The sequence below is a fragment of the Sinohyriopsis cumingii genome, chromosome 18 (genome assembly GCF_028554795.1).
Source record: "Sinohyriopsis cumingii isolate HCF-2022 chromosome 18, ASM2855479v2, whole genome shotgun sequence".
NCBI lineage: Eukaryota > Metazoa > Mollusca > Bivalvia > Unionida > Unionidae > Sinohyriopsis > Sinohyriopsis cumingii.
In genome coordinates, this window is record NC_142978.1 from 48,650,119 (window position 1) to 48,668,088 (window position 17,970).

Consider the following 17,970-nt stretch of genomic DNA (forward strand, 5'->3'; position numbering starts at 1 on the left):
ATTAGTTACATAACAAAATAAAATTGAACATAACAAATGAATGAATGATACACTTTCTCTTAGAAATATAATTACAAAATTTATAAGAAATTGAATTAACCGTTGTGTTATACCGACAAAACAAATTTCATCATAGAATCTAGTGAACGATCGAACTCATTGCTGAGCACACCGACATAAACCTGGTTGTTTCCGGTCCTTCCAAATTCAATGCTGATGTTCATATGGAGCTAGTTTTCCCCTTTAAGATCAATACATAAATAAGGACCCTAACATTTTGCCAGGCTTTTTAACTTCTGGGATTGAACAGTATTTCCCACTCTTGTTACGTCAGATGTTGACTTATTATAACTCAACAGAACTAAGGCTAACGGATCAGTTCTCAACTTGATACACACAACCCTATTATGATAAAATGAATGTCTTTTCCTACTGCTCGCCGCATTTCTAACTGGAACCATGACATAACTAGAAATTTCAGTAAATAGTACGATGCCCCGGTGGGTTATAAATCATTACCTGAATTATATCGGTCGATGGTATGTGCCGATTTCTCGATTAAAAGAATTCACAACGTAACTACACAAATGAATTAATGGATTTCACGTGGTGTCTTAATTAAATTATTAACGACTCATTGACGTACATTTCCAGAAATAAACAAATCAACTCTTAAGGTGCACGGTACTTATCATTAAAGACAGATAAAGTTACATATTCATGCGTATGCCATATTGTAATGACATTCTTAGAAAACATAAGTCATATAACATTCTAGACAAATTAATGCATACTTAATCCCCCAACTCAAGGAAAGTTCGTGCATGAATTTAAAACGAATAAATTCAACAAATAATTACAAACTTACATCAATTAAGATATTTTATAAGATTGAGACAAACATTGTGCTTTCTGAGACTCGCTCTCTTTTTGATATTAATCCGATTTTCTTTGTGTCTCTCATTTCCAGACGCCCGTCCTTGGACAATTTAATAACGGGAGGATACTTTTTTACTGCTCGGAAGTCAAGGCTTCCCCTCCACATAAAAACGTGGACTGATTAATTTCGCAAGGAAATTACTTGGAACAATGAATTTCGTCTGGGAAACACCCCCCTCATTTAACTTAGCCGATCAGGATTAACTTTATCTAATCGCCAAACTTTTAACCCACGCCTATCCGATTGAGTAACACCTCATTCTACCGCGCTTTCTCGATAGCGATTTTTAGGTCCTAATTAAAATCAATCATGCATCCAAACAAAAGGATCCCATCCTTCGCAAGCAGCGATTTATTGAGAGCATAGCTCAAAACGTCAATGTTAATTGTTGCGTGTCATTCTGACCGCAATAGGATTCCCCTCCGTTATGGCGCAATAATCATCTTCCAAAATCCAACACCGACTAAGTCGCATCATTTTCTGGTGATGTGTGCTTGGTTGTGATGGAATATGAACTGGTGCGTGCAGGCAAGGCAATGGGTGAAGTTTACCAGCGGAAATGACCTGGGTTCGATATCCGTAGACGACGAATTAAAAAGTATCTAACCTGTATGATAGTATATATATCCAGGGAAAGCTTACCCACAGTCACCAACACTGAGGCAAAGACGGAGAGTGTAACCCAAATGTCTAATGCATATGTTATAGCACTTGCCTTGTAGGCACCAACTTTCAGATCTCTACCTATAAGAAACTCGTCAGATCCGAAAATTATAAAACTACTATGTATATCTATATCCAAAAGTTTAAGGTCTTTTTCTTGAATGGCGTAGATGTATTGAATTGGTTCCATGTCAGTTCGGAGACGGACATATCAGAGAATGGACGAGTCAGAGAATGGACGAGTCAGAGAACGGACATATCAGAGAATGGACGAGTCAGAGAATGGACGAGTCAGGGAATGGACGAGTCAGGGAATGGACGAGTCAGAGAATGGACGAGTCAGAGAATGGACGAGTCAGGGAATGGACGAGTCAGGGAATGGACGAGTCAGAGAATGGACGAGTCAGGGAATGGACGAGTCAGGGAATGGACGAGTCAGAGAATGGACGAGTCAGAGAATGGACGAGTCAGGGAAGGGTCATTTCAGAGACAATGGATTCAGAGATTGAAAAGTAGATTATAAATGTAAGGTAAATTAACAAGACTCACATATAGATTATAAATGTAAGGTAAATTAACAAGACTCACATATAGAAACTCGCTTGAATAAACATAGTTTTGTTAGAAACGCCCATGGGTACAGCATATGAAATAAGAATCTTGTGTGAAGAAGCTACAAATTTGGACCCGAAAACATATGATTGAATGCATACACTATTACAATTATCAAACAGAATGTAATACTTCTTGTTATAGTTGCCTGCAAACCCAAGCTCCTGGACCACACCGAACACAAGTTCCAGCAATCGCAGCTTAACTGTCGTGTTTAAATCCCATTGGATTTGCAGTACGAGTTTTCATGAGGCATCGCACACGATATGAAATCAAAATTAGATATACCTATTTGTAGCCTAATTCACGTGTTCTCTTCTTCAGTACGCAATTTCTCTTTCTGGCCACGTTATCTATCTGTTTGCATGTCAATGTGGAGTTTTGATGTCAACTTAGGGATGAAATTTGTCAATGTACATCAGCACAGTTGACTAATCTATAGAATCTTTACCCTCGCTATATTTTCGTCCTGTGATATGAAAAACCCATATATCTCTTCGAACCGAACCTAAACATTCCACATGATAACAATTACTACACGTACATGTACCTACCTTGATAAAGACTTTGTACATCGTAATCAGTGGGAGAATACAGTTTCAATTTATTCACACAATGTTGACTTGGAAGGTATTGCCGCCGAATATATGCATATTTATTGTCTGCTTGTCGCAGATCTATACCGTACGATGTCAGAATCCATGTGTAGATAAGGGTTCCTGCAAGTGTACGTTTAAGGATGGAAGCGTTGTGGATCTCAGCAGTCTTGGAAAAACAGACTCAACGCCATGGTAAAGTTACATGATGGTCGAAGGAAGGGAATGTGCGTAAAGGAAGAAGTAATGGAGGAAGCTGAAAATGATAACGTGATAGACAAAGGAAAGGATGTGTAGAAAAAGTTAGACTTGATGAATAGATGGAACATTGATTGTCCGATCGATAGATTGATGCATGTTTGTGCGTATGTCTGTGTTTTCTGCTTGCTTGTCTGCCCACCTGCCTGTCTGCTTGTCTTTTGTATATGTTTGACTGTCTGCCTTTATGTCTGCATGCACATGAATAATTAAGAAATTTAGTATGCTTGCCTGCGTGTACTTTATTTCGTTTCTGTACCTGTTTGTTTGTAGTTATATCGTAGAAGTATGGACCGATTTGACCTCTAGGCCTATCGAAGCAACTGTAGTCAACTGGCGCATGGCAAAAATTCGAATCATCAGGAGCGGGTTGGTCACACCTAGGCGGGTTGTATTGTACAAAAGTTTAAGATACTATTAAGATCTTTATAAGTAAATATCTCATCCAGTTTGAATGACAATTTCAGCCCATATTTGCAAGCCCCATTTATTGCAATGACTTTGGGGGGGGGGGTTAAAGAGAAAAGCTGCGTTGCCGACAAAAACACTTATTACGTGAAGTATTCGCTTCATATCTGATTGATCAAATATTTTCTGTTGGTAATTGCTGTTCACGTTCAACGTACTTGCCCAATTTGATCTTTATGAGAATCAATACAAGTGCAATCTCTGCAGCTATTTAAGGATAATATATCTGAGAGTTATTGGATGTATTAGGCTCCCTTAATCTCTTAAAGTTCGCGCTTAAATGCAGTTTTACCCATTCTTGATTTTAAAAAAATCTATATCTGTAGTTGTGCCATGTTGTGAAAACCGTTTGTATTTTTGTTTTGAAAGTGATGTATCTGAAAAACAGCATAAAATGAACGCAATCAGACAAATGCTTGGATGAATATATTATAATTGAGATAAAAATCGCAAAACTATTTTTATTACTTAACATTATTATTTCATTCCTATGCAGAATCGAATGGCGCTAATAAATGTACCAATGTCAGGTAAAATTCTTTAACTTTTTCATTATACAAATACATTAAAATGACAAAGCAACTAATTAAAGAATAATACAGGCGCATTGTTTTGAAACCTTTCTTATACAGAAGTTTTTTCCCGCCCATATTATCACTCTGAATTTTCATGCCCCGATCCAGGACAGAATAATTATTCTAAAATTATCTTGCACGAATGGCCTAAACTGCTAGTTACTCTAAATCTAACAATCATCCTAAATCTTCCAATTATCCAAAATCTACCCCTAAATCTACCAATTATCCAAAATCTACTACTATGTATATTTGATTTAATTATGTCTGATCTAAGATATATTTATTTCAATTTAATTGTTTGTTTGTTAGTTTTAAATAAAAAAAAAAATGTCATTACATGTTATTGTAATGTAAATTTATTCACTGGAAATGATACTTTTTCCAGAAAATAGTTTGACCTTGACTGTTTGTTTTGTAAACACCAGGTGTTGACCTAGATCCTGATCTTGATTCAAAATTAGTATCAACGACGTAAAAAAGTTCTGTTTCCATTTTAAAATGATTGGCTACTGTCGAGGTCATGATGGGACTACGTGTTTAAGATGTAAACAATTTTGTTAAATTTTATTTCTTAGAGTAAAATGATTGGTTTTTGTCAGGGCCACACTGGGTGTACGTGTATTTTAATAAGTAAATAATTTCGACGAGGTTCTGGAACATGATCATGTGACCCCATTTTTGCGTTTTAGAGTACGATATAACCTTTGTTTTGGAGAGATATTCTCAGTAGTTGGGCTTTTTCTTTACATTGGAAGGTGTATGTTGTGCTGTTTGGAGTTATTTCAAATTACTTGGATTCAAAAGTATTAATTCTTTTTTTCCTGAAATATATGAGTGCTTATGTTGAACAAGGACAGCTTTTATTAAAAAAAAAATTATTCAGATTTCCAAAACAGGAGTGATATTTCTTGTTTCTACCAGGAACTGTAGACTTCGACACTACAGATTACAGCATATGTCATCGTCTTCCATCTTGGATTCTTCTTTGATAACCTCAACCATATTCTAACATTTTCCAACTTCCTTAGAATGATTTCATGTATGCTTTGGCAAAACTACTCACGCACGAATGTAAGGACGCACGGACGGAAAAGCTCACAAAATACCCATCTTTGTTTAACCAGTATGAAGATGATCATTTTGCAGGATTTTCTTATTTATAACAACAGATTGCCTTTGATACTTTAAGCCACTGTTCCAGATATCAAGCCAAATCCATTAACTAAGACTAACTGAGACTGTGAGACGATAATATTTTATGGATATTTCTTTTAATTCTTTAATTCATGCGTTTTAGGTTTAAAGACGTGCTGTCGACTGATGGGAATTTTTATTCATACAACCCATGTTATGGCTTCAACGAGGAATCGGGATGCACAGATGCATCGGTATTTCTCTCTCTCTCTCTCTCTCTCTCGTAAAATAAATGAGAAAATGAGCCAAACATACACCGAGGATCTTGCATTAACGCAACTCTACAAGTTGTTTTATTTAGGCTTGATGTGCAAAATAAAGTAATTAGTAATTGCTTTTCATAAAAATTTAATTTGAAATGACCACTGATGTAAGATTATATTTATTTCGTGTCGAAACATACCGATTTTATTTAGCCGAACCACATAACAGTGTCGTAGGATGACTTTGAAATACATTCGGATGCATTGGCCTTTACCCTTCTATTTGCATGAAATTATGAATTCATTTATGACGTCATGAGGTATTCTTACATGTGTTTTATACATATGGGTATATCAACGTAAAAACACAATAGTCATGCGATAAAAATATACTGTTTGTCTTGTGTGAACGTTACTACGCATGAAAAGAAAAACACATTCCTTCATTTCTAGCTTAGACACGACTTTGCACAGAGGATAAAAATAAACAGACATTCCTTACGTTTCCATCTAAGACAGGACATTGCCAATCGGTTCATAAAAAACATACCCAAAGACACTAAGTGACGTGCATGGAGAATACATGCTTAAATTTTGGCATTGAGTAAACCTATTCAGAATACAGAAAAAGAACCAAAACAAAAAGAAAAGAATCATCTGTCTAGTACGAGACCTACTATTTATATATCAGGCGAACATATTCGGATGCTACCTCGAAATACGAGAAGGCTGAGCGGTTTAGCGTGAAGTTAACACGAGAATTTTGGGTCCATATGACGCCATCCATAGCTTGATACATGTATGCGGCATGATGTCTCAGTGCTAGATATCACTATAAACTGAAACACTGCAGACATCGTAGCGATATGGCTGAAAAATTCTTAAAAATCCAATACACACACACACACACACACACACACACACACACACACACAATTCTCTTTATTTTGATGTATGATTGATGGTTGCAATTTGGATTAGAGAGTTTACAGCTTGGCGTTGCTTCAGTTGTGTACGTTTAAACAACTGCTAGCTCCGCTTGGTCATTTTTACCTCCTGGATATTAAAGGTAAATTGTATTTTAAAAAAACGAGCCGATGATTTGTTTTAATACCTTTTATATATTTTGTAATTCATACAGTTTCAGAAGCTGGTATTGTCTAGTCTGGCAAATTTCTTTTTTCCTTTTTTTAAAAACTGCTAAATATAGTATATTTTAGACTCATTAAGGCTGATTTTTCGAGCACATGGGATCAGCCATTTTGGTTAGCTGTGGGCTAAGATCATTTACAATTTCCACGAGTACAATATCCAAACAAATTTCAGCCAAACTGCATGAAAATAACATAGAGGTATGCCAACGTTCCCTCCATTATACATGTTGCAAATGCAAATAACTTCATCTTACACCTGCCGCTCTCTCAAATATATATATATATATATATATATATATATATATATATATATATATATATATATATATATATATATATACATATACATATATATATATATATATATATATATATATATATATATATATATATATATATATATATATATATATATATATATATATATATATATATTTGTGTGTGTGTAGGGCGAGAAAACGTTTCGAAATTTTGATCGATTTGGAGTACTACTTGCTTGCGATCCATGCCAAAAGAACCGTTCATGTATTCGGAGTTTTGAAAACAATTCAGAGCTCGTGTTTGCCCAATCAGACCATAAATATTGTGCGTCTTTAAAGTACATCAGTAAGTTATATGTATTAATTATGTTTCTCATTGGCGCCCGCAGAGTTATTTTCGGTGTGTGTGTGTGTGTGTGTGTGCAAAGATGTAGTGGTGAGCTATTATGTTTTTTGATGGATGTAGGCCAAAACATGTTTAGAGGTGAAATCTCCCTTTGCCCCTATGTGCTGGCGCCCATGATATTTGTCTGATTTCTTACTGTGTCTCGCATTTCGATAGGAAACTTATAAGGAAATCGTAGGCCTTAATGATGAATAATGAGGCCTTGGGACGCAAAATATTTCTCCCGCACATTTCTTTTTTCCCTATTCATTCCAGTACGATTCCATTATTACAGACGGTCTTGAGTTGCCTCAAATGATCTAACTCGTTTAAAATAGATGTTTAAATAGTTTACTTCTGACTGTATTCAAATTTCGTAAATCAGTCAGTCAATCAATGATAAAACTTATCTGGATTAGACAGTTGTTCTCCCTGACCTAAAGCATGGCAGACCCTATTCATTGAATAACAAATTTATAGAACGCGAAAATTATATCTTATGGAAAATCCATTTTAAAAAAATGATAACAGTTCTGCCAATTAGAAATCGAGTACCAGTCTTGCATTCTATGAACAACAAAAGAGAGAGAGAGAGAGAGAGAGAGAATATCTTGCATGACACAATGAATAAGTGCTGGATCTCTGTTTTGGGAATATATATGTAATTTCAGGTTTGTAAAACCACTCCTAGTCGAAAACAGCACCATTTGCTAGCAGAACCAAGTGACGGATCCTTTCAAAATAATTCGGACAGTAAGAAATTGATCCTGTATTATTTGAACGAGGATGCAGGGTATGTCTGCCTTATATGAGACTTCACACCGTATTTAGCATGTGACTTTCCGTCTAAGACATGGCTACCGAGAAATAGTACGTATAGACTTCGTTTCGTTCAACCAGCTTATCGCGTGACCTCGAGAGATCGACGCCGATTTAGGCTGTAATCAAACTAACGATCGGTTTAACCGATTTCTGTCTTTCTCAGCTTATGGAAAAGTACCATCTATAATCTATATATGTCTCCATTCCTAACGGATACGATCACACGTCTTTATTTTAAAACTACTTCCCGGTGTTGTACGTGGAAAATGCCTACAAGAAAGTTTCAATATTGTCTTGCAGATAGAAAAAAAGCGTGTTCCCGGGTTATTGGTTTTACTCTGATTCCATCAGCACGATATAGTATGTCATGTTATCGTATCAAACGTTTTCCATTTTCAAGTGGAAACGATTCCACATCTTAATTTCCCACTTTTCTTTGTGCAGATTGCTCAGAGTAGAAATCTCATTAGAGTTCTAAAACAGAAACAGATGCCCACGTTTATCACTTACCCAAATTTCTACCATTAATACTGAAACTTATCTGTAAGAATTACAGAATATCTGCAGTAAATTAACGTGTAAGGAGTGTGTTCATAATATTGGGCTTCCATTAACAACCAATATTTCACATTGCATACCGTATGTACTCGCCTATAAGTCGTGTCCAGCTGCAAACAACATTGTCCCTGATCTGCCATTGCCATTGGTTATAGATATACAACTTGACAGCCATGCTATATCGTAGGCGGGGTGTTCAAATTCATCGTGGCCAGTGAGACTCTCTCTTTCCAGGAAAAATTGCTTATGAAGCAAACTTCAACTTACTCTGTTGTCAAGAAAATCATTGTAATGTAAAAGTTTGGTGTTCAAACATTTCTCCTGGGTCATTTGTGTTTATGCACTCAACTGGCGTTTGGTAAGCAATATAATTATGACTTAATATAAAACAGAGAAATGAATATTTTATAACTACGTCTATCGTTGCTTCAAAGCCAGCCAAAGATTAAATTTAACATTCATATGCACACGCCCTCGACATAAAGAATTTGTCGCGCTATAGCAAAGATTAAAAAGTGATCTGAAAATATAAAAAAACAGCATTACTTCTGTCAATAAAAATTATGCATGATGAATGTAACATAAAAGCAATCTATCCTTTTTCAGGATTCCTGTGATAGTAGACCTAATCTGTGACGAGAAGGCGCTGGATCCTTTATTCAGGGCAAACGGAGAACAAGAAGCAGGTCTCTCTGTAATAGCCAGCTTGCTTGAAAAATAATTTTGATGTCAGTTTTTAGTAGAAGCTGGTATCTGATTCGAGTCGAATAGTTTTTGGGGTAACTTTAATAACAGAGGCGGATGCCACTCTTGAATTTGCATGTTTTAGGATATATAAGCTCAAAGGTTGCTCAAGTACCAAAGTCCTTAATTGTAAACGTTATAGTAATAGTGGTAGATTACTGATAGATCATTCATTGTCTAATTTATTCAGTAGTATCAATAATGGAATCAGATTGGCCGATGTAGTATTTGAATCCTGCGCTTATTCGTGAAGCTTAGTGGTAACTGCTGTGGGTAGACGGCAATGTCTGCAGAACAAATATTGTTCAACATCATAGGAAAAGATTAAATCTGAGCGATGTATATTGGTATTATTCATTCAGGTTATACTGCTGCAATTCAAGTTCTGTCATTGTTGTTTGCAAATAGAACTGCATCTTGCTTGCTAATGTATCACACTTAGAGGCTTTCCATTCAAAAATAAAAATAATAAAAAATCTTCTGTTGTGCAAATGTTCACATAAATAAATTTACCTGACTGGTATAAATTATTTACTTCTAGGATATATCTAAAAGTAATTACTGATCCCTTCAGTAGGTGTGTATATTTATGCAAAAAGCAATTAATTAATATTGGTGGATTCAACTACTGGGACGTTGTCTAATGTGGCCAAAGAAAGTACTGTCATAGCAGGCTTCTGTCATACGCACATGTAGACATAGTTTTCTTTCACTTACATACTTATCCGTATAAGAGAAGCTTAATATAATATATTTTGACCGTTAACCCCACTTGATGCTTAGAGCGTAGTTTAAAAATTATTCGGCAATCCGGGATAGTATTATTGACTACCGTCGTTTTTACATCAATTAGGTTATATTAAATTTCAGTAACAATTATAGTGGAGTTGCAAAGTGGGCTTTTTACACTCAGTTGACCTTTGACATCAACATTTACCCACTAGGGTTTTGAGAATGACATCCACTCCTTTTTTTTTTCATGAACACATTGTGAATGTAATCAATGCGGTGTCTAGTATAAATAAAAAAATTACTAAGACTGTTTTTCATGCTCTAGTGTTAGCGGGTTATAAAGTTACAGTGTACACAAAATAACTTTGATAAAATAGACTCCGACTGCTGGCCAAACATACGATTTTACATTATCATATTCTGTCTCAAGATAATATTCCTATCGAAGGAAACATTCCTGGAGTAATTGAGACGTGAACTCCTTGTTTCAGCAGACTTATTTTCTATTGTTACGCCATTCTGTTTGGATTTTACACACCCATCTCAAGCCTTAATCGCAGATCAATTATACTCTGTTGTCTACAAAATTTGTGCCTTGATATCGATTTCGGATAATTTTTACTTAAATTATTTTCTTAAATTCAGTCCATGGATCGGCTAAATTCCGCCATTTAGATGGACGCGTATCAGTTTTTTTTGTATGCTGTAAAAGAAGTAAATGTATAAATCACACCAGTGAGATTTTTTTATACTATATTTTTGTTTTGTTTTCAGTTGAGCTTAACATCCAAATGTGCATGCATTAACGGCTGCAATGGAGGAGGTCTCAAAACTACCGGTATCATAAGTGCTGGAACACTACTTTGCATAATGTAAGCTAGCTAGCTCTATCTCTCTCTCTCTCTCTCTCTCTCTCTCTCTCTCTCAATTATTTGGTTCTTGTACTCTTTTTTAATGTTTTTATTTTATTGATCTTTCTGTCGTTTTGGTCAATCGTTTAGTGTATTGTATTACCCCTATTTTTTCTTTAATATTCATTCAATCGCTTCAACTGCTCGTGGGATTACAATGCATCGTTAAGTACGCATTCACTGCAAGGTCTAGTTGACACAAAAATGAAAACAGTGTCCCTCCGTCCCCACTGTAGCTGCCACTTACTTATCTTGACTGGCCGAATCGACATGGGATTTTCACAAAAGACTTTTTATGATACCTGGTTGGTCTTAAGTGAAAATTGTACTGGTCTACAATTCTATATGACCAGAACTTCGGCCATTTTGAACATATTGTTGCCTGTGAAAGGACAATAATATTAACATGGATTTTTAATTAAAGCAGTTCTTGTGATGTGTGGTTAATGAAAATGCACACCTCGCACATTCAGTATGGCTACAATGGCTGCCATTTTGAAACTCTTATTACTACTTCTACGGAATGTATGTTCGTACCAAAATGAAATTTTCACCAAAGGACTTTCGATGATATATCTTTGGTCGTAAGTGAAAAAAGATGCCGATTTGATATCCAATATGTTCGCCAATGATACCAGTATAACCAGATTACACTTATTTAAACCAAAATATACCAGACAGTCGATTCGCTATGCATAATGTTTTTCTAAAACACTTAATTATTCTTAAAATAAATTAGTATGGTGTTTAGAAGAGGTTTCTGTACGCTGGGAGGAGTTAGGGGTGTGTTCTTTTTTTCGGGGTGGGTGGGATGTAGAATTTATTTGTATATATTCCTATCTCTGAAATGGCAGAATTTACGAAACACAGAAAAATTAAGATTAATTCGAGGGTAGGGTGTTTAGGAAAGTGTGTGTGTGTGTGTGTGTGTGTGTTAAGAGGAGGCAATGCCAAACGATTAATTCGATTGCCAGTTTTTGAACTCCCTATATGCTCTGTACACCATTTATGTATATGTATTACAGACTTGGACTATTACCACATGAACATTACCGAGGTGATAAAAATGGATTTGAAAAATGCTATAATTGTGGTACCGCAACTCACAACTCTCTCATTAGGTAGATAGATAGATAGATAGGTAGATAGATAGATAGATAGATAGATAGATAGATAGATAGATAGATAGATAGATAGATAGATAGACAGATAGATAGATAGATAGGTGGGTACACAGACAGACAGACAGACAGACAGATAGATAGATAGATAGTATATAGATATAGAGATGGGTAGGTAAGTAGGCAGGTAGGAAGATAGATATATAGATGGATGGATGGATGGATGGATGGATGGATGGATAGATAGATAGATAGATAGATAGATAGATAGATATTTGAGTAGTTTAACAACACATCAATAGTGGTATAATGAAGGGATAATGTCAATTTATTTGTATATCGTTAGACTGTATAAAAGTAATATCAAAGTTCGCTCTGTTGCAACAATACCATCCAATGAAATGCAAATCTTACTTTGTCGTTTTCAAACATAAAAACTGACATCCTTCGGTGTTTCAAAAAGAATGCAGATTTACAAAAAGAAATTTCATTCAATGATCACATCAGTGAAATAAGCAGTATCAATCCTGAAAGCATTATCAGCAAAACAGTCATGGATTAAAGTACGTATTTGATAAATACATACAGCTTAATTTACAACGCAACTCGAAAATCTCGTAAACTTTACAAGATCGAAAACAATGTTGGATTTAAAACGTCTAATAATTACGCTATATACAAGGTATCTGATTTTAATCCGCCCTAAGAATTGCAAACTTTGGCATAAATCTGAGACCGTTTGTACACCTGAAAGAGTTGAAGACATTTTCAAAATGCTAAAACTAGAAGCACCAGTTGAAGATAATAGGTCTGTTAGTGTGTTAATAACATCTAAATTCAGTGTAAAGTACTCTCTGAATGTATATATATATATATATATATATATATATATATATATATATATATATATATATATATATATATATATATATATACCATTTAAATGGTTGGCGATGAATAACATTTAAAACAGCTTTGCAACGATCATGAAAGTCCAGTTGCCTGCAGACGTATCAATCAATTTATGATAACATAATAAGAGGAAGAAATATAATTTAAAAATAATCCGCAACGAAGGAATTGTTAACTACCAGCTTAACACACAAGTAAGGTAGAAAACGATTTCCACACAGAAGGGCACATTTACCTCATGCGGATGACCAGGGGCAAGCATATGTTGTTGACATGCAACCATGTGAAACATAAAATGGTGGTTACAAATACGTCATAAAAGTGATAGATGACTTCAAATTACACCTGGGAAGAGAGAGTAAAAATTAAATAAAGAAAATTACATACATGACGATTTCAGAGAAATGTTTAACGAAAGAAAGCTTGAAAGATGCTGTTTAGATGAGGAAAAAGTTTTATAAGAGAGGTATATTATTTGCTGGATTAGGAATGCACTGAGCACTTCTCAACTTATGCACAGAAAGAGCATCTGTGGTGGTAAGGTTTTGAAAAAATTCTGAAGACTCGAATGTGGTAGTATTTTTAAACAAAACAGAAAAGTTGTTTTTCTTTTAGACAACACAAATATATGGCTACAGTAACACTCGTCTCACTTCAATAGGCGAGCAAGAATGAATACAGATCAAACACAAGAAGAAAAAATGGATTAATGTATTCGGTTGCCTGGCAACTGATACATATGGAACACCTGTGTACAATTGGTGTACCAGTCAGAACTTGGAAAGACAAAACAATTTTGTTCAACAAACATGGATACTTTCCTGCCTTTACATAGGATGTGTTGCATTTAAAATCAGACAAAGTGACACTAAGGGTATTCTTCACAATCAAAAGTTAACTATGTACGGCAAACAAGATTACGTATAAAAAGTTGCAAAGGTTTAGAGAACAAAGAATCGAAGGTAAAAGTGTGTACTTGTGAAATGAAAAGGATTTTGACAGTCATTTAATAGTTGGAATCCAGCTGAAATATTATTCTCAGATAAATGATGTGTGGGGAAAATGCACCTGTTATCTGGCGACGGGGGAATTACAACGCATTGATATCAGTATCAAGGGGAGTTATCAAAGATAATATGTTTCTGGAATCTATGATGCGACACAAAACCAGTCTCTTGGACAATTGAAGGGTTAATACATGTACATCAGACTAATTCAAGTATATCACAATGTCACAAGGATTGACTAAATGGGTTTCTTCTCTAGTGAAGAGTTATTGACTTCATTGAAATGACATTCATAGCATCTGTATTTGCAATGTATGTGTGTATGGCAATGAATTCGGCCAAATAATAACATATGCAGTTTGGTACACATAGCTAAACAATAAAAATTGTATACAATAATCTCTAGACGAAGTCCACACATACTCGATATTGCTTTATCAATGACAAACTGCATTCAAAACGAACTATTGAAAAGACTTTTCACACCTTCTCTACTTTATACATTAACTTCTGCATACAATAAACAAATATGTTACAATTATGTTACTAAAACATATATGAGATTATTCTGTTCACTGGGATAGATAAAATACTGTTCATACATTTGAGAGTTGACGTCATGAAAAGATACATCTATGTTATTAACATACGAGACAAATCTATGAAATTGGAATGTTCACAAACATATGAACAACGGATTTATAGTCGCATAATTGTATTATATCTTATGTGGACACTCCAATGTTGTTATATTTCTCTGAAAGCATTATGGAGGTGTCCGCAATGTTTTGTGTGTAAATCACAACACATTATATTTAGTGCAACAAGGTGATTTCGTTACCTACCTTATTGCTTGAGCTCAATCATGGTAGGTATGCTGATATATTAGGAAAATCGCTTCTTAAAATTCCGTTAATAATTTAAAAAATATAAATATAATAATGTCATTTTTCCAGGATCAGAAACTACAATCGCTTCAATCCTGGTTATTATTTCAATTACTTCTACACCTTTTTCTTCAACGGTGTAGACATCGGGTATTTCGACAATGATAGGTTCTATATTTAATACGTTGGCAAGTCTTTACCTACTCGCACGATAATAAGTTGGGTGTCAGAATAACTTCATGTGCAAATATTTTCTTCAGGTGGGTAGCGAAATCATTTCTGTGCTTAAATTATGCTTAAACTCGTGACCACAGCGATGCATCACCACTTCACGACATTTCGAAAACTCTTGTGTTTTTTTTTTTTTGTTTTTTTTTTTGCAGATTCTTTTCACTTATGGTGGCTTACCTAATAGGTGGAATGCTCTATATGAAAGTCCGTATGAAGGCAAGTGGATTGCAGCTGGTTCCAAATATTGAATTCTGGAGAAGTGTACCAGGGCTAATAAAGGTTCTTTCTTAAATTTGTCTGGAATTTCGTTATAATCAGGAAAATTTCTTCAACAATGACATTTGCTTTTGTTATTAATTTTTTTTTGTCCGTATCATCCCAATTTTTAATAGAAATCCACTGACATTTACATTTACTTTTAAAGATTTGTTCTTAAAAGGACATATATAATACGAGCAACGAGATTTGTAACAAATTGTAAAAGAAAACCTACAAGTAACTGCTGAAATATACAAGCAGAGAGAGATCACACACAGCCAACAATTGCTGAGATTCATCATTGTTGCACAGGATATACTAATAGTGAAAGAGAGAGCACGCGCGAGCGCGAGAGAAAGATTTGGCATGAAGATAGAATATTCTAATGTTAATCAGTAATCTTATGTTTTTGCTCTTAATTTGAGTCTATTAGTTACTTAACAATAAATTTCAGAATTACTTGGAATCGGTTATATATCATTGACTTACTAGTTTGAGGCTGTACGTATACACAACATGTTTATATGTTTATGGAATAGCTGTTAAAATACATTGAGCGATAACATAGGGTGTCGGTTAGACATATTTACGATATAACATTTATTATCTAGAAGCTGTTCAATATCGTTTTCTATGTGTGTCGCCTATGGTGCTATTTTGACATATGTCATACCACAATTACTCGCACTTAATTCCAACTGCAAACTGCATCGACCCTGATTTAATGTTGCATAATGTGCCAGCATATCAGGGTCTATCTTGCTCCCTCCACTGATTACTCCTAGCAAACTGCACAGACCCAAATCTGCCCGTGCATTATTAGATGGCAGATTTGGGTCTGTGCAGTTTACAGTTTGGCTCAGCGTATAAATGGTACATTTATTTTTTCCATTGGGTATACTAATTATTTATTCTAGTTTTGGTACCGTGTTCATTTCAACGTCCTCAAAAGATCAGAAAAAATTATGACAACTAGAAACTTGACATCCATTTATTACACATTTTGATTTATCAATATTACGGCTTAGTTTTAATTTGAATACACATATGAGGACATTATTCAGTCACTAAATAAAATGTATCAATCTATGGATTGATTTAACGAATGTTTGATCAATGCCTATATGAAAAATTGTATAATATGAAAATGAGATCCATTGACTGATTCATCGATCAATCGATTGAAATATTATTAACTCTACAAGAAGACATTTTTTTTTTCTTTCTTTCAGGATGGCGTCAATTTCACTGTTTGTCGGACTATTCGTGGTTCAAGCTATCAGAAAATATAAACAATCTGGTTTACATCCATATGTGTGTACGTGTTTTTGCATCTTGTGGTTTAAATGCATTAGAAATCTTGATAAAATAAAATAAAAATTTCTTCCTCGAATTACTCATCATCACTCTTCTCTTCTGGTGCAGCTCAAAATCAATCCGTGCGTTGTTCATAACTATTTTTTATTGAATTTCGCATTCCATTTCCATTGTCATGAATTGTCTCCAGACTAAACATGAAAATGGGCTTCAAAATGTTTATTTTCAATAAACGCAATGGTAGAATACCCAAACATTTATAATGGATTTCATGTATTGCTGTTGTTGAAAGTTCACTGTTTTGCTCAAGCCGTTTCTTTTTTATTTGGGGTAAAGTTAATCAAATCTTTACAATTGTCACTCTAAATCCAAGTTTTCAACAAATATTTATGGGAATGAAATAGTGCCCATTAATTACTAAAGACAGAAAATTTTAATTTCGACCCAAATGGGAAAAATCCAACACAAAATTTTGCGTTCATTTGTTATAAAATGTTTTCTAACTTCGCCTCAGCTTCCAGTAGTACTTAGGAAGGTTTATGGCATAATTGTTTCTTTGTTTTGTTTTCCTTCCACTCCCCACCCCCGCACGTACTACCAATATGACCCTATCCGAAGGACATTGTTTCATCTATGTACTGCAATACTTGGAGTTAGAACAGCTTTGTTTGGCTTTAAATTGAGAAGTTCTGTTTCTGACATTTTGAGCGCTGTCAAGTTTAAGTTTAAGTGTCGTTGAAAGTTAAGCCTGAGAGCTGTCGAACTTGATCGATCAGTGATAAAATTTCTTTTTTAGTACATGTTCCGATCAGATAAACTTAATAGAAAAACTCTTCCCTCTATATATTTACAAATCTCCAAACATTTTTGCCGATCCGTGACCAAAATTGATATACGTACCTCACATACCTTACCCCCGAAAGAAAACAACTGCTTTCTCATGGAGATATAACTTTACGTGATCGGAATTGTATAATGGTATCATCTTCACTTTCAACCGGCGCTTTCTTTCCCGAGCTGAAATAAATATGCAAACTTTGTTATTCGTGACCATTTTTAAATGTCCCACCGATTTTGTCAACATTCAAAGTTGAGTTCATTCATCAGTTACATGTTTTTTATATGATATAAACTTTCTTTAGCGCTTGTTTGTTTTACT

At 34.7% G+C, this 17,970-nt stretch overlaps 1 protein-coding gene across 1 annotated transcript; it reads left to right on the forward strand.

Annotated features, from left to right (window-relative positions):
- The first annotated feature begins 2,775 nt into the window (after positions 1-2,775).
- On the forward strand, positions 2,776-16,864 carry LOC149776586 (uncharacterized). Its single transcript, XM_089942464.1, has 7 exons — positions 2,776-3,006; positions 5,413-5,503; positions 7,983-8,104; positions 9,298-9,385; positions 10,942-11,039; positions 15,389-15,515; positions 16,727-16,864. Exons 1-7 carry the CDS (start codon positions 2,831-2,833, stop codon positions 16,784-16,786), a joined length of 762 nt encoding a protein of 253 aa, XP_089798590.1. The 5' UTR covers positions 2,776-2,830; the 3' UTR covers positions 16,787-16,864.
- Positions 16,865-17,970: the final 1,106 nt, after the last annotated feature.